Consider the following 15,162-nt stretch of genomic DNA (forward strand, 5'->3'; position numbering starts at 1 on the left):
ATCACCAAAGCATCGGATGCAGCGGTGTAAAGCACGCTGCCACTGGACTCTAGAGAGGTGGAGACGTGTTCTCTGGAGTGATGAATCACGCTTCTCTGTCTGGCAATCCCATGGACGAGTCTGGGTTTGGCAGTTGCCAGAACGGTACTTGTCTGACTGCATTGTGCCAAGTGTAAAGTTTGGTGGAGGAAGGATTATGATGTGGGGGTGTTTTTCAGGAGCTGGGCTTGGCCCCTTCCTATTCTAACATGACTGTGCACCAGTGCACAAAGCAAGGTCCATAAAGACATGGATGAGTGAGTTTGGTGTGGAAGAACTTGACTGGCCTGCTCAGAGTCCTGACCTCAACCCGATAGAACACCTTTGGGATGAATCAGAGCGGAGATTGTGATCCAGGCCTTCTCATCCAACATCAGTGTCTGACCTCACAAATGCGCTTCTGGAAGAACGGTCAAAAATTCCCATTAACACACTCCTAAACCTTATGGACAGCCTTCCCAGAAGAGCTGAAGCTGTTATAACTGCAAAGGGTGGGCCAACATCATATTAAACCCTATGGATTAAGAATCGGTTGTTACTCAAGTTCATGTGCATGTGAAGGCAGGTGAGCGAATACTTTTGGCAATATAGTGTATATGCTCAGGCATCCCATAAGCACTGTGTAGTGTGTTGCTCTAGCATCTACTGAAATTTGCAAAATTTGCAACATTTTTTCTATCACCATTACCTGCTGCTATTACCAGCACACTGTGCTTATAAAAGGTATTTACACCCTTGGATGTTTTACCCTTTTATTTATTTTATAAATCAATCATGGTCAATATATTTTGGCTTTTTGACAAACAAAAAAACAAAACAAAAAAAACCTCTCTTTAATGTGAAAGTGAAAACAGGTTTCTACAACGTAATGTCAATTACATAATGCGAAATAAGTGATTACATAAATATTCACCCCCTTTAAAATGACTGACCTAACTCAACATAAGTCCAGCCAAGTGGTGCTAGTAGTCTCACAACTAGTGAAATGGGGATCACCAGAGGGCAGTGAATGTGTCTCGAGTGACTGTAGTATAAAGACACCTGTGTCTGGAAGGTCCAGTCACTGGTTAATCAGTATTCCTGGCTACCATTACACCATGAAGACAGAAGAACACTCCAAGCAACTCAGAGAAAAGGTTATTGAAAAGTATAAGTCAGGGGATGGATACAAAAACATTTCCAAGGCACTGAACATCCCCCAGAGTTCAGTTAAATCCATCATCAAGAAATGGAAGGAATATAGCGCATGTCTAAATCTACCTAGATCAGGCTGTTCTCACAAGCTGAGTGACCGTGCAAGAAGGAGACTAGTGAGAGAGGCCACCAAGACACCTATGAATACTCTGAAGGAGTTACAAGCATCAGCAGCTGAGATGGGAGAGACTCTGCATACAACAACTGTTGCCCGGGTTCTTCACCAGTCAAAGCTTTATGGGAGAGTGGCCGAATCAAAGCCCAGACCTCAAGTCCAATATAGAATTTGTGGCTGGACTTGAAAAGGGCTGTTCACGTCCTATCTCTGCACAACCTGGCAGAGGTTGAGCAGTTTTTGCAAAGAAGAATGGAGTAAAATTGCAGTGTCCAGATGTGCAAGCCTGATTGAGACCTATCCACAGACGCAGCGCTGTGATTGTAGCCAAAGGTGCATCTTCTACACACTGACTTCAAGGCGGTGAATATTTATGAAATCACTCATTTCCCATTACATAATTTATTTAATTGACATTACTTGAAACCTGTTTTCACTTTGACATTAAAGAGGTTTTTTGTATTTTTTTTATCAAAAAAGCCAAATTATATTGGCCATGACTGATTTATAAAATCAATAATAGGGTAAAACATCAAAGGGAGTGAATACTTTTAATAAGCACTGTATGTAGTGGCACACAGATGTTTAGTGGTGTTTAGAAAATGGCAAGATAAAACCTTAAATGTAGTGTCCAGTAGAAATCTGTTATCTCCACGAATTTGGCCTTCTTCAGTATTATTCTTTTCATGTAACAGAACTTCAGATGTGAGCACTGCTGAGTGCTGGATGACAGACTACTGCACAACATGCTGTATGATCACCACCTAACTATTCTCATATATTACATTTAAACTGTTCCACAGGAAAAGTACCAAAAAGACCATGTTCATTTAAAAACTGATATTTGCCCATATCGTATGTCATTGGAAGGTTCATTAAAAGATAATGACAGTCATTTTCCGTATTTGGGGAGTGTTTGAAATATTGCTAATATAGAACTTGACCAGCCTTATCCTTTAATAACTCTCTAGATTTAAGATAAAGCACAATAACTGTAATTCCCTCTTTTTGACCTTGTTAATGGGCTGAGTTGTGATCTGCTTTGAATACTCCAGTATCACCAAATAAAACTAAATGTTTGTAAAGCTTCTTGAAGTGCTGGCCACTTGGCCTAATGGCACTGCCACAGTCAAAGCCAGACATGATGCTTGAGGAACACATCAGTTTAGAGAAGACTGACTACCTTAGTGTGTAAAGGCACTGGCACCCTCACCAAATACTAGGCTCTGGGAGGTGAAAAACACCTGAAATGATGTAGCACGCATGTAACACGTAAACAGGATTTAAATGCAATGTGCATCATGTTTCAACAGTTTTAATTCCACACCAGGAGTCAGTGAGTTTTGTGTGCCACTATAAATATTAGTCTTCCAGTTCAAAGATGTTGTAATGAAACTGAAAAAATTCCAGTTTTTAGTCAACCACATGGTCTTTCTTTTCCACAAAACAGTTTCAAGGCATTAGCCAATAAAACCCTCACTTCATTTGTTTCTGTGTTCAGTGATAAATAAAGGTTGCACTTGTGGTTTTTACCACTGAAAACAAACATTTCTAAAATAACTTCTCACAGTGACAAGCAATGGAATGAATACTGGAATGAGTTTCAGCAGACATTAGCCTTAAATACCTGTCTAGGTTGAATGATCTGTTAATAGGGAAACTTCCTGTTGGCTCTCCACTAAATGAACAGAAACAATCAGTGCAATAGACAAAAAAACAAAACATCAATTCTGAAGCCCATTTGCCAGTAAAAAAAAAAGCTTCCATCCTTGTTTGTCCTATAAGGGTGATTCAGACCCATGAGTCCTCTTTGAGCGAGCGTGCTGATGTGTGTATTTAGGTATGTGTGTACATTCCTCAGCAGTTGAGAATGGGTCTGTTTCTGTCAGGTCTGAACGGGAACACGGTGCTGTCAGAATCGACCTTCGCTCTGTGGGGACCCAGCGTAGCCATGGCCTGGAAAACAGCAGGCACATAACCTGGTTGTTAAAAAGATGCCTGTGCACACAGGTGTTCCCCTGGCTGTGCATATCACTGGCCACACTTGCACACACCTTTCTGATGGCTGTCCAGTCCTCCAGGATGTCCAAGTCAGGCAGCATATAGACAATATAAGGTCGTAAGCAGAGTTAAGGGCAGTGGCTGACTGTGACTACACATTCTCCATACCAGTATTTGGGATGTTTCAGAATCACTACAAATATTTACTAGTAGTATCAATACAGACAATAATAGATGTATTCACAGTAGAAGGATATCAGACACCACTGACGGTCTTCTCCTCTTCTTGTCTGGACTTAAGGCATCTCTCCTCTTCTTTCTTCCTGAGAACTCATCATTCCACAGCTCTGACAGACACACACAGGTAAACAGATTGAAGCGGCTGGTGTATAAAATAAGTGTAATATGTGCTGATGGATAGTACCTTCTTATTACTGTTACTGAAATGTGTTGCATTTAGTTGCACATGCATGAACAAAGACCATGAGCTGTGTGTGTTACCTGAAGTAATATCTAAGCTGTGTCTGTCCTCCTCCAGCCTTTGAATTTTCTCCTCCAGTTCACTCTGTACTGTATCAAACAGCAGCAGCTTCTCACTCTACTCACACAAACACAACCATAATATCATTTAACAGACACACAAACATGCATCCAAATACATACATGCATATACCATAGGTAACTGTTTAGACCAACTAACACTCTAATAAATGACAATTTAATTGAAATTTTTCAATGAGGACTCCAGAAACACCATGGCAATACTTTGTGATTAAGCAGAAGGTTATAAAAAATGTGTGGATATACTGCATATGTGTATGTGTGTGTCCAACCTCCCAGTGCTGGCATGCTGCCTGGGTCTCACACTGATACTTGTTCTTCACAGTCTCCAGACACAACTCTCTGTAGATGCCTGACAGAGACAGAGACAGAGAGGTAGAGACAAAATGAGAGAGAAGAGAGCAATATTACGTAAGACATCATGGCTCGGATACATGTGGTCAAAGGTCAAAGTCAAGGTCAAAGTGTTTATTTGTCATATGCACAGTTAGGAAACGTGTTTCCCTGTACAATGAAATTCTTACTTTGCCGTCCACATTAATGCCACAAAATACAAATGAAATATAAAGTAGATAAATAAGTAACACTAAATCTAACATCATGTGTCAAATATGTACGACAGTTTCTCCTGAGGTTCAGAACTGAGGCTTGCGTTGTTTCTCAGAATTGCGTGATTGATGACAAATGAGGCCTCAGTTTCAACAGAATAACATTTTGACCAAAGGTTCAAATCTCTTGGTTTCTCTAAAGCAATCAAAGTGATTTTACATTTGACAGCTTTCTGAAATTAATTTTGAATTACTTTTTCTTCAGATGGTGCAATGTGCCAAATCAAAATGTTCACTTGAAAAAAAAGTCACATTTACTGTCATTTACTGTCAGGTCTCTAGCAGTAGCACTGCTGGAACATGTCAGTAATATTTGTTCCATGGTAACAGCATGTTTATGATTTGGCTGCTCTTTCTTATTTGTACCAGTAGGTGTTACTAGTGAGCACTGTGTTAAATGAGACTTCAATGCTTCAGGAAATCCTACTTTCGCCATCACTACAAGAGACTTCATATGTCTGTGTGCATGTGGTGAACTTACCTGCCACTTTTGTGCGGACCTGCATGTTCTCCAGCAGTACTGCCAGAGGCTCCAGATACTCTGCTGCCCGGCTAGCCTCCACCTCTACCATCTTGCTGTTCACCTGACTGAGACGCTCACGATACAGCCTGCACACAAACACAGGTATAACTATGGATATAACTCCCTGTTATTTATGACTTTTTCATGAAAAAAAAAAATCACTGTCAGTCTTACTGGTCTTTGAGATCAGCAAATTGTTTTTCCAGGTTGGACATTTCATCCACACACTCCATCCTCCTCCGCTCACAGTCCTCCTCATCCATTTCTGAAACAGCAGAAGGCCCCCCACACACACACACACACACACACACAGATATCTAGGTTAGATATTATGAAATGGTGTTGTGATGGATGAAGGAAACAGCTCAGGAGGAGCTGATCTGGAAGCAAAACATGGCATAGGTATGTGTACATACACAAACACACACACACAATATTTCTGGCACATATATAGTTTCCATTTACACATACTGTGTACAGATACAGATGACATACAAAGATACATACAAGATACAAAATATCTGCTTACAACCAGACATCACAGTGTCACAAGGGTAGACGGTGCACAAATTACTGAACCTATTGCAATTCCAGTCAACCCTCTGACAGCAAAGCTTTTTAATCATGTATTCATAATTCTTTTTTAAGTCATCCATCACTATAATTTCAGAAGGAATGTCGTGCTCCTTTTCTACAGTTTCTCACCTGAGCTGTCTCCATCTTCGGAGATAGAGGAGGTGTCTAAATCCTCCTCTTCTGAGCTGGATGCCTCTTGTTCCTGCTCCTGCTCTTGCTCTTCCACCTCCATCTCCTCTGCTGTGCTGTCCTTCTTCTCCCGGTCATGGTGCTGTGGCATGGCAGCAAGTCAACTTCTCACTAGTGTTAAGTAAAATGACAACATCAGGCTCTTCTTAAGTTTTATTTACTACAGATACAGCTCTAGACATTGAACATATTACCTTATTCCATATTACTTGATTTGTTTAGTTGTAGACATATAGAAAATAAAAACTTAGAAGATTTCAAAGCATACCCATACATCTACTGGGAAGCATAAGTAGTTCTGCTTGAGTCCATAATTTCTAAACTTCTCATTGTTGATCTTTTCTCATCAGCTTGGTGTGTAATTATAACAGCATGATTGTGTATTGTTCAGAAGTGACTCTGCATAACAGTCACTTTAAAGTTGGTATTATGAGCATGATCAAAAATTGTCTGAGCATGAAAGGAAGTTTGTTTTCCGGGCAACTATTGTTCCACAGATGCAATTTTGTCAAATGGGCATGACAAGAAAGACTTGTTAGTAAGCACACCACTTTTTTCAGTTGATAAGGTATTTTAATTGCTGAAAGCAGTGTTGACTGTAGTGTAAAAACATGTACAACCATCATTCCAACATCTTTTCACCAGCCAATGTGACTCAGAAAATTTTCTATATTTCTGTTTTTTCTTCCGTTTGACTATGTATGTATATATATGTCCCCATTTGTGTTTAACACATGCAGGTAGTGATGTGGGGTAGCTATCTAAATTCAATTCATAATTAATTTATCTATATTTTCATGGTGAATACATTTAGGAAATTCTTGAAATGTGAGAAAAATGGGTACGTTAATGCACCATAAAAACAATGAACCCCTGATGATAAAAATCTTTATGTTAGTACTAAAGATTAGTTATACAAAACTATTATAAATGTCTGAGCTGCCCAGCTATTTGCCCTTTCAATCTTTTAACTGCAAAACAAATGCACATCAAACCACATGAAATTAGCACTACTTTAGCATAATAGCAAGCCATCATAGTGTCGTAGCAAGCATTATTAGCACGACTTCGTATAAAACTACTCACAAAGACGCTTTGTAACTCACAAGATGGGGAAGCAGTGTAAAGAAAAGCAGATTTTAAAAAAGCAAAAAAACTTAAACTTATTTTTTCGAAGTTTACTTTTCTACTCGCATGCCCCAGCTAAGCTAAAAACAAATCTCCGTAGAACGTTCATATATGAGTAGGGAACTGTAGTTTTTTGTATCACTAATATTCACATCAGTAAAGGGCTAACAGCCGGCTGTAAACTACATTACCCAGAAATCAACACTGGGGATTGAGGGGTAAAGCATGTGCAAAACTTTAAAAACGTCTAAAACTAACACTAGTAAATTTGAAACCCCGTTTGTGGTAGAGGTATATTGTAGTGGGATATACTAGATCTTTGCACATTTAATTTAAACTATATAACCGTGGCTTCTTTAATGTCGAACTATGATGGTGTTGAATTTTTCTGGTATCAATTATTTTGTGTTCCCCCCCTTCCGCCATGATGTTTTCTAAGTGAACAGCGGAGTTAGCTCATCAGCTAGTTTAGCCTTCAGGCTGCGAACTACTGTGGAAGGGAGGTGCAATGGATGGATGCATTACCCTGCTACGTTTTATATATTTGTCTTACTTTAAACAGAATGCGTCCTCTATTACAGAGTTTACCCGTTGATATAGCCCGTGCTGTTAATTCGTAGCGCTGCATTAATAGATGATCCAGGACCAACGGCTTTTCGTTATAGTTTGAAGATTAGGCTCTTAAGGTGGCTACACGGCTAGCTCCTCCTTGCTGTCTACCATCGCATTCGTGTGTCTCCTGCCCCAGGAATGTTTTCCAAAAAGCCTCATGGCGACGTTAAAAAATCAACACAGAAAGTGTTGGACCCAAAGAAAGACGTGTTGACGAGGCTCAAACATCTTAGAATCGTCATAGGTAAGTTAAATCATTATTAAGTAGCGAACATATTAGCTTCTACATGCCAGTCAGTGTATACAGGGAATGCCACACCAAACTCATCTCGAAAATCGCAAAGTTTAAAATTGCTTTACATGTAAAGAGACACACCACCTTAATTTTAAGAAATTATAAGACCTTGACAGATTATTTTTTCCATCCACCCGTGAATTTGGCATCGCACTACTCTAAAACATTCTGTCAAATTTTAATCACCTCTTGTTAATCTTTAAAGTTTGTCCTTTTTCCCTCAGAATGGCAAAAAGGGTAACAGTGAACCTTTAGTATATAGACTAAAGGTGAAATAAGTTTGAAGGTAAATCTGCCAAATTAGAAGATGATTTAAACATGTTCTTTATACTGTAAGTGGCACATTGTCAGATTTATGAATGGAGTTTGACTTGAGATTTCTGCAAAGAGGAGAATTGGATATATTTTACTATCGTGTAAGAACATATGTACAGCATAAAACTGAGGCAGTGACGCTGTTGGCTTAGGCTGTTGTGATTTCTTCAGAGATGTTCCTGAGTGCTGGACAAAGACCTGGGGTGTGAGAAATGCTTTTAAAGATGTGTTACAACATAGCACTGATTACAATGTTTTGAGTGTGTGGGAGAATAGACAAGGATGACAGGGTATGAATAAGTAATAGATGTGTGAGTGCCTGAGCTAGTGTGTATATTTTTCACCGATACATACTTGCTCTTACACATATACTCACCTACAGGCACTCACACCCGCACACACTGAATGGACAGGAAAACAACCCGTACTATTTCCTCTCTATGTCCAGTACAGTAGCTCAACTTCCTGTTACTGAGTTCTCTTTGTGTGTATACTAGAGGCAGCGAGGAAGGCGTGTGCTCTCTTGCTTTGCTTTATGGGGAACACAAGAGCTTGATAATGATCACAGAGACATGCACACACAGACAAATCTGCAGTAGCATTGTTTGAGAAAGAAAGCTCAAACAGCTGAACAATAGCTAACCATACAGTTTTAACAATCATGGAGCCAGACCACCACTTGAGGAAAAAAATGCATATTGGCAGTAATAATTGCAGCACTGATAAGAAACAATAACTGGAGCAATGCCACTTTAGAGAGCAAGCAGGCTAAAGAATACACTTGTCTGTGTTGCTGATGCTGCTTACCCTTATGAAAACAGATTGTAACTGACCCAAAATATGACCTTCCTCTGAAAAATGTTCACCATTGCCATTGTAGGAAATAGGGATTGAGTACTAGAGTGCTGGCTAATTTTTAAATGTTTTGTAATAAAATAGTTAATACCTGATGTAAAGGAATGTTTCAACAAGAGGCTGTTACAGTGCTGTAATACCTCTGATGTGATTGGGTTATGCTGCTCCCAAGCTCTGTTTGGCCTTCTGATGCCAGACCAAAAACCCAACCAGCTAACTTTTTTCTGGCCCTATATAACATTACAAGGTCAGAAGTTCCTTTCCAGTATGTTTGAACTGTGATAATTCCTTGTTTTGGAATGATTGTTTAATTCAGAGCACTGCTTTATTCTGGTTAAAACCAGAAGCCAGAAGATTATGGAAGCCTCATACAGCTTGTCCTGAGTAAAGTGGGTTGTTTAGAAGACTACCGGAGGCAGTGCTTAACTGAGGCTCTGACATCTGGTTGGCTGCCATAATCATGTGTCATGGAAGACCATCTAAAATATGCTCGGGCTGGTTTTCACACATAAATTTAATGCCTAAAACTCTCAGAAGTGAAAACAAATGGCACATTTTGTATTAGCACAGTGGTATCGCAACACTTTAAAGTATCGACTCCAACATATCGACCAGCGGGTATCAAAGTATCGACACGCCCATCCCTAATTTCCTGTTGGTTTTGCAAAAAGTTCTAGCAGATGGCAGTCATTTGGTGAGAACTGTTAAAAATGTCAGTCTCCAGAGGAAAAGATGGAAAAGAAGTCAGCTGGACCACAAAGACCTTACAAGGGCAACCACTATGACATAGATGGCCTCAGTGTATGTGTGTGTGTTTCAGACATATAAACAAACCCAGAGAATATCATGAGACACTCTTCTGAGAGTGTGTGTAGCTGTGCACATGCTTGTGGGTATCCGTGCATAAACTAATGTCCTACATGCATGTGTATGTTTTTTTCCAGTGTTGACCCTGAACTATATTGATGGTTGTATTGTCAGTATGGGTGTGTTTTATCTCATTGTGTGTGTCAATGTGTCAGTGGTGTTCAGACAGAGAGTCAGTCCAGAACACATGAAGGTAAACTTCCCAGCCATAAGAAGACTGATTATCTGGGGCCCACACTGGGCTGCAAGTCTTTTCTGTGGCTTGACACCATGCCTTTATTTAGAGAACTCAGATGTTGGGCTGACGTCACATTACTTAAATGTACTTCCTGTGATGAAAAGTCTGAAATATGTGGCTATAACAGGGCCTTCTCTAATTCTTATGGATGTACAGTATTGAAATGTTATTTTTATAAGTTATTATTCAGGCACATTTTTGCATTTATTAGTCAGTGGGTCATGGAGAGGCAGACAGGAAACCAGGGAGACAAAGATGGAGAGAGGGAGACCAGTGACAAATGTTAGCGGCTGGATTCAAAGCACTGATGTCGTACATGCACTGTGCATGTGTACATTGTGCACCATGCGGTAACTATTTGGCTGTCAGAGTGCCCTTTTTAAACTTCTTAGCCTTACACTATATAATGGATATAGAGCAGCCTGTTATTTGTTTAATTGTCCATTTCACAAACCCATTACATAGATATTCATTGTGTCCCTTTCTCCATTTTAGTTTATGTATTTTATTTCATTTTTCAGTTTTTCTGACAAGTCTGGGAATGAAGGGAGAACCATGGGGTCCAAGCTGAGAAGCACATTTGTTGTTCTGTATATATAGTGGAGGCAGTGTTGGAGATTGAGATGACCATATTTATATGATTTAAGGCATTAAAATGGAGACAGACTGAGGAAATTGAAGTGTCCAGAAGAGACTAAGTCAAGGTTGTGGGCATTGTTGAGTTGACCTTGGTGTCCTCTCCCGAGTCTGTGTGTGTTGATTCATGCTCGGCTTTGTTTCTACTCTCATTTTCCAGAAAATGCTGAGCCCTCAGAGCTGAAGCAGTTCTTTGATCTGAACTACTCCCACATCTACTATGTCTTTTTTGAGAACTTTGTCACCATTGAGGTCAGCCTCAAGCAAAAAGGTGAGTTTTACTGATGATCTGAGTCAAGAACAAAACTTTGGTATAATGTTGGTATAACATAATGCAATAAATGGAGCTAGGTTGTTGTGCTTTCTTCAAAGTAGTCTCAATGTTTTAGGTCACAAGTCCCAGAGGGAGGAGTTGGATTCCATCCTCTTCATCTTTGAGGTAATGAATGAATACATGTACATAAAACAGAAGTCTGTTAGATAATGTGTGTAATGGTAGTGGGCTGCAGTAGTGTTACTCTGCTCTGTACTATAAACAACAGCTGTGTCATATTAGTTTTTCCTTTGAGATTAGAATGCGCCTTAAACTTCTCCATCTCACTGATCATGTGTGATATTTGCTGCACATCATACAGGATGGAAGTCTTACTTGTTCTATTATGCACCCTTTAACTGAATGCTGGACTCGGACTAAGAGCACTGGCATTTAGCAACACCCACAACTGAGTGATGGCACTTAAAATGACTAGCCAGTATGTTTGTGCCATTTGACCGCCATTTGACCCCTGCACTCCAAGCACTCCTTTTAAAATTCAGAACAGGCCTGGACAAAACCAGTGTGTGTTTGGATGAAAGAATGTGCTTGATATAGATTTTCTGTCATGTTGAAATGAAGACTGGACAACTGACTTTACAGAATTATTAATTACTTAAGTCTCAAATTTATTTGTATAGGTTTTTTATCTTTAAGTTATGTGAATCCAGTGAACAACCAACCAGTGAAAACTTAATCTTTGAATCTTTTTTCCTTCAGAAAATCCTCCAGCTCCTGCCAGAGAGAATCCAGAGCCGATGGCAGTTCCATAGCATCGGTAACTCACACAAAACAACACTCAGCCCCCTTTCTTGAAACTGTTGATGACATGTGTGCAGAAGGTCAGATTGTCCCACAAACGTTATGTGGTGAATCAGGTTTAACCTGTTTTTGCCAGTGTGGACAGATTCTCATGGACATTGTAGACCCCCTCCTGGACCCATTATCAGTGGATAATGCAGTCAACATGGCACTGCATTACATCCTGAAATACCTCGACTCCCCAGGGACCAATGCACAGGTCCTCTTTGTGGACTTCAGCTTGGTGTTCAACACCATCATCCTGAGCATCCTCCACTCTGAACTGACCCAGCTCACTGTGCCTACCCCCACCTGTCAGTGGATCACCAGCTTTCTGACAGATGGGAAGCAGCAGGTGAGGCTGGGGAAAACCACATCCAGCACCCAGACTATCAGCACAGGCGCCCCCCAGGGATGTGTGCTCTCCCTGGTGCTATTTTCCCTCCACAAAAACAATTGCACCTCAGAGGACCCCTCTGTTAAACTCCTAAAGTTTGCAGATGACACAATGGTTATGGGTCTCATTTGAGATGGTGACAGAAGTTTGAGCAGCTGGTCCTGTGGTGTGGTCCTGGAACTGGACATGCTCAGAATAGTGGAGATGACAGTGGACTTTAGGAAGAACCCCTCCACCATAGTCAGCAGCACTGTATCAGCAGTAAAGTCCTGCAAGTTCCTGGGCTCCACTATCTCCCAGGACCTGAAGTGGACGTCCAACATCAGGACCATCACCAAGAAGGCACAGCAGAGGATGAATTTCCTGCACCAGCTCAGGAAGTTCAACCTGCCCCAGGAGCTGCTGATACAGTTCTACAGAGGAAACATCAAGTCTGTTCTCTGCTCATCCATCACTGTCTGGTTTGACTCAGCAACCAAACAGGACAGGAACGGACTCCAGCAAACAGTCAGGACTGCAGAGAAGGCAGTTTCTTCTCCCGGGCCATGACTGCATTTCTGTTTCCATTAATATGTCCTTACTGCAACTTGACAATTTATTGACAAGTTGCACAAGTTGTCACAAATAATATATTAATGTAAAATCAGCTACTAATGTGAGCAGAGCTGGCTAACTTATAATCCTGACTGTGCACCACAGTTTTAAATGACCAGGCTGACATGTTTTTTCTGCCACAGGGCTGATCCTCAAGAAGCTGTTACACACTGGGAACTCTTTGAAGGTACTGTTCTCACACCATGTTACTTGTTAGCCTTAGCCTCCTTATCCTCCTGCCACCTAAGAGGCTATCCTCATGCTTTAAATGTCTGCACATCCACTAAGGTCAAGTGCTGTCATTTTTATCACCTTCCCAGGTACATGAGGGTCCCGTGGACTCTGTGCGGACAGCCACGGGCAGGCCAAAATTTTATGTCTGCGTGGGTGATCCACACAGCAAAAGCCCAAGTGCGCATGTACCGCAGTGCCTGGAAACCGTTGGCATACGCGGACAGAAGGCAGACCCCCAGTTTGAAGTATTAATAAGAATACGTGCGCGTACCTCATCCGTGTCCATGTATGCACGAGGGTAGGCGCAAAGCATAGCTGTCCCTTAAGAAGATGTGTACAGCCTTTTCTTCTTAATTTAGTCTTAATCTTGACAAAAGCTAAATGCTGCAAGTAATGTGCACTAATTTGAATGATCTTTTTTTTAATGTTCTTGTGCTGGCGACAGCCATGGCTAGGTGCATTTAGTTTTTGTGGTGTTCTCCATGCCTCCATCCATCCCAGTAACCTCTTTGGAAAATTTCTTCAAATTTGGCACAAACATCCACATGGACTCAAGGTCGATGTGACAAAGTTCCTAATCAGTCCTCTGTACTCTTCTCTTAAAAAAGTAAAAAAGTGAAAACAGCATGTTTGACAAGCAAATCAACTCACTTGTGAAATCTAGCTTCCTTCACCTGAGGCTGTTAAGCAAGGTCAAGTCGTCAAGTCGTTCGTTTCTTTTAATGATTTTGAGATTGCAATCCATGCTTTTATCACTTCTAGACTTGATTATTGCAATGCTCTATACCTAGGTGTTAATCAGTCCTCCCTCACTTGTCTCCAAATGCTGCTGCTCATCTTTTGACAAGCACTAGGAAATTCTAGCATATAACCCCGGTACCGGCTTCTCTCCACTGGCTTGCAGTCCGTTTTAGAATCGATTTTAAGCTGTTGATTTTCGTTTTTAAGGCTCTTAAAGGTTTGGCACCATCTTACTTCACCGAATTAGTGCATTGGCACAAACCTACAAGGTCCCTCAGATCTTCAAGCCAGTTTCTTTTAGAGGTTCCTAGGGCCAGATATAAATGCTGGGGTGATCGTGCTTTTACTGTTGTAGCCCCTAAATTGTGGAATAGTTAACCTTTTAATGTTAGATCAGTTACTGACCTCATTACTTTTAAATCATTGCTTAAAACATATTTATTTGCCTTGGCTTTTAATACACAGTAGGGCCTGATGCAGTCTTTTTAACTTAATTTTAATTTATTTAATGTATGTCATCTGTGTGTCTGTGTTATTGTGCCGTTTTATTTTTTGCACTGATCTTATTTATTCTATTTTAGTAATTTATTGTGATTTTATTCTGCTAAGTAAAGTACTTTGGTCAACTGGATAGTTTTTAAAGTGCTATATAAATAAATTTGATTTGATGTTTTTTTTTATTGGAAATTTTTCACTAGAATTATACGTCTTCATAGTGATTTCCATTTTGCCAAAAATACACTTAATATCTTTTATTAAAATTCTTTTGTCTTCACTACATACATTATACATACACACAGACATGCATGTCAACTGCACCTTGACTGGTTGGCAGGGACATACAACTGCGAGGCAGTAATTCTAGTTTCATAATGCTTCTCTCTTCTCCGACTCATTTACACTGTAGATTCGTCGTGAAGGTGTACGCCTGTTCCTCCTGTGGATGCAGGCATTGCAGAGTAATGCAGAGCGTGAGCAGCTCTGCATGTTTGCCTGTTTGATTCCCGGCTTCCCAGCTCCACTCTGCCATGGGACCCCACGCACCCTGGAGGCTCTGATCAACCCACTGCTGAGTTTAACAGAGAGTTAGTAGAACAAAACCACACACACACATATAGTGGAGGTGACCTAATTAATGGACATCAACATCATGTGCAGAGGAGGGATAGTGGTTATATTGGTAGAAGGATGTTGGAGATGGAGCTGCCAGCCAAGAGGTCAAGAGGAAGGCCAAAGAGGAGATATATGGATGTGCTAAAAGAGGACATGAAGTTAACTGGGGTGAGAGTAGAGGATGCTGAGGATAGAGTTAGGTGGAAACAGATGATTC

At 40.6% G+C, this 15,162-nt stretch overlaps 2 protein-coding genes across 5 annotated transcripts in view; one reads left to right on the forward strand and one right to left on the reverse strand.

Annotated features, from left to right (window-relative positions):
- Positions 1-1,891: 1,891 nt before the first annotated feature.
- On the reverse strand, positions 1,892-7,606 carry brms1la (BRMS1 like transcriptional repressor a). Of its 4 annotated transcripts, none has more exons than XM_020621990.1 (9): positions 7,523-7,606; positions 5,747-5,917; positions 5,216-5,306; positions 5,000-5,127; positions 4,183-4,262; positions 3,851-3,947; positions 3,607-3,696; positions 3,403-3,467; positions 1,892-3,304 (listed from the first exon to the last, which is right to left on the reverse strand). In XM_020621990.1, exons 2-9 carry the CDS (start codon positions 5,895-5,897, stop codon positions 3,206-3,208), a joined length of 801 nt encoding a protein of 266 aa, XP_020477646.1. In that variant the 5' UTR covers positions 5,898-5,917; positions 7,523-7,606; the 3' UTR covers positions 1,892-3,205. The 4 variants fall into 4 exon arrangements, with proteins under 4 accessions (XP_020477646.1, XP_020477644.1, XP_020477645.1 ...); XM_020621988.1 differs by having other exon boundaries at positions 7,488-7,566; XM_020621989.1 differs by lacking the exon at positions 7,523-7,606 and adding an exon at positions 6,913-7,063.
- Positions 7,607-7,659: 53 nt separating this feature from the next.
- ralgapa1 (Ral GTPase activating protein catalytic subunit alpha 1) overlaps positions 7,660-15,162 on the forward strand; it is a 77,144-nt gene continuing 69,641 nt past the window's right edge. Inside the window, exons 1-6 of the mRNA XM_020621976.1 lie at positions 7,660-7,790; positions 10,913-11,023; positions 11,142-11,191; positions 11,786-11,843; positions 13,001-13,044; positions 14,740-14,917. Of these exons, the coding sequence (XP_020477632.1) occupies positions 7,685-7,790; positions 10,913-11,023; positions 11,142-11,191; positions 11,786-11,843; positions 13,001-13,044; positions 14,740-14,917 (547 nt within the window). The 5' untranslated portion in view covers positions 7,660-7,684. The remainder of the gene's footprint in view (positions 7,791-10,912; positions 11,024-11,141; positions 11,192-11,785; positions 11,844-13,000; positions 13,045-14,739; positions 14,918-15,162) is intronic.

This window comes from Monopterus albus, unplaced genomic scaffold, assembly GCF_001952655.1.
Source record: "Monopterus albus unplaced genomic scaffold, M_albus_1.0 scaffold270.1, whole genome shotgun sequence".
Lineage (NCBI taxonomy): Eukaryota > Metazoa > Chordata > Actinopteri > Synbranchiformes > Synbranchidae > Monopterus > Monopterus albus.

What these genes read in the sequence shown, in the direction of transcription:
- brms1la (XM_020621990.1), bottom strand. Translation starts at nt 5,897, where the DNA reads ATGCCACAGCACCATGACCGGGAGAAGAAGGACAGCACAGCAGAGGAG. An exon ending in GGTCCGCACAAAAGTGGCAG is followed by an intron (nt 4,263 to 4,999) that starts GTAAGTTCACCA and finishes TGTCTCTGTCAG; the next exon opens with GCATCTACAGAGAGTTGTGT. An exon ending in ACTGGACAGCCATCAGAAAG is followed by an intron (nt 3,305 to 3,402) that starts GTGTGTGCAAGT and finishes GCTGTTTTCCAG; the next exon opens with GCCATGGCTACGCTGGGTCC.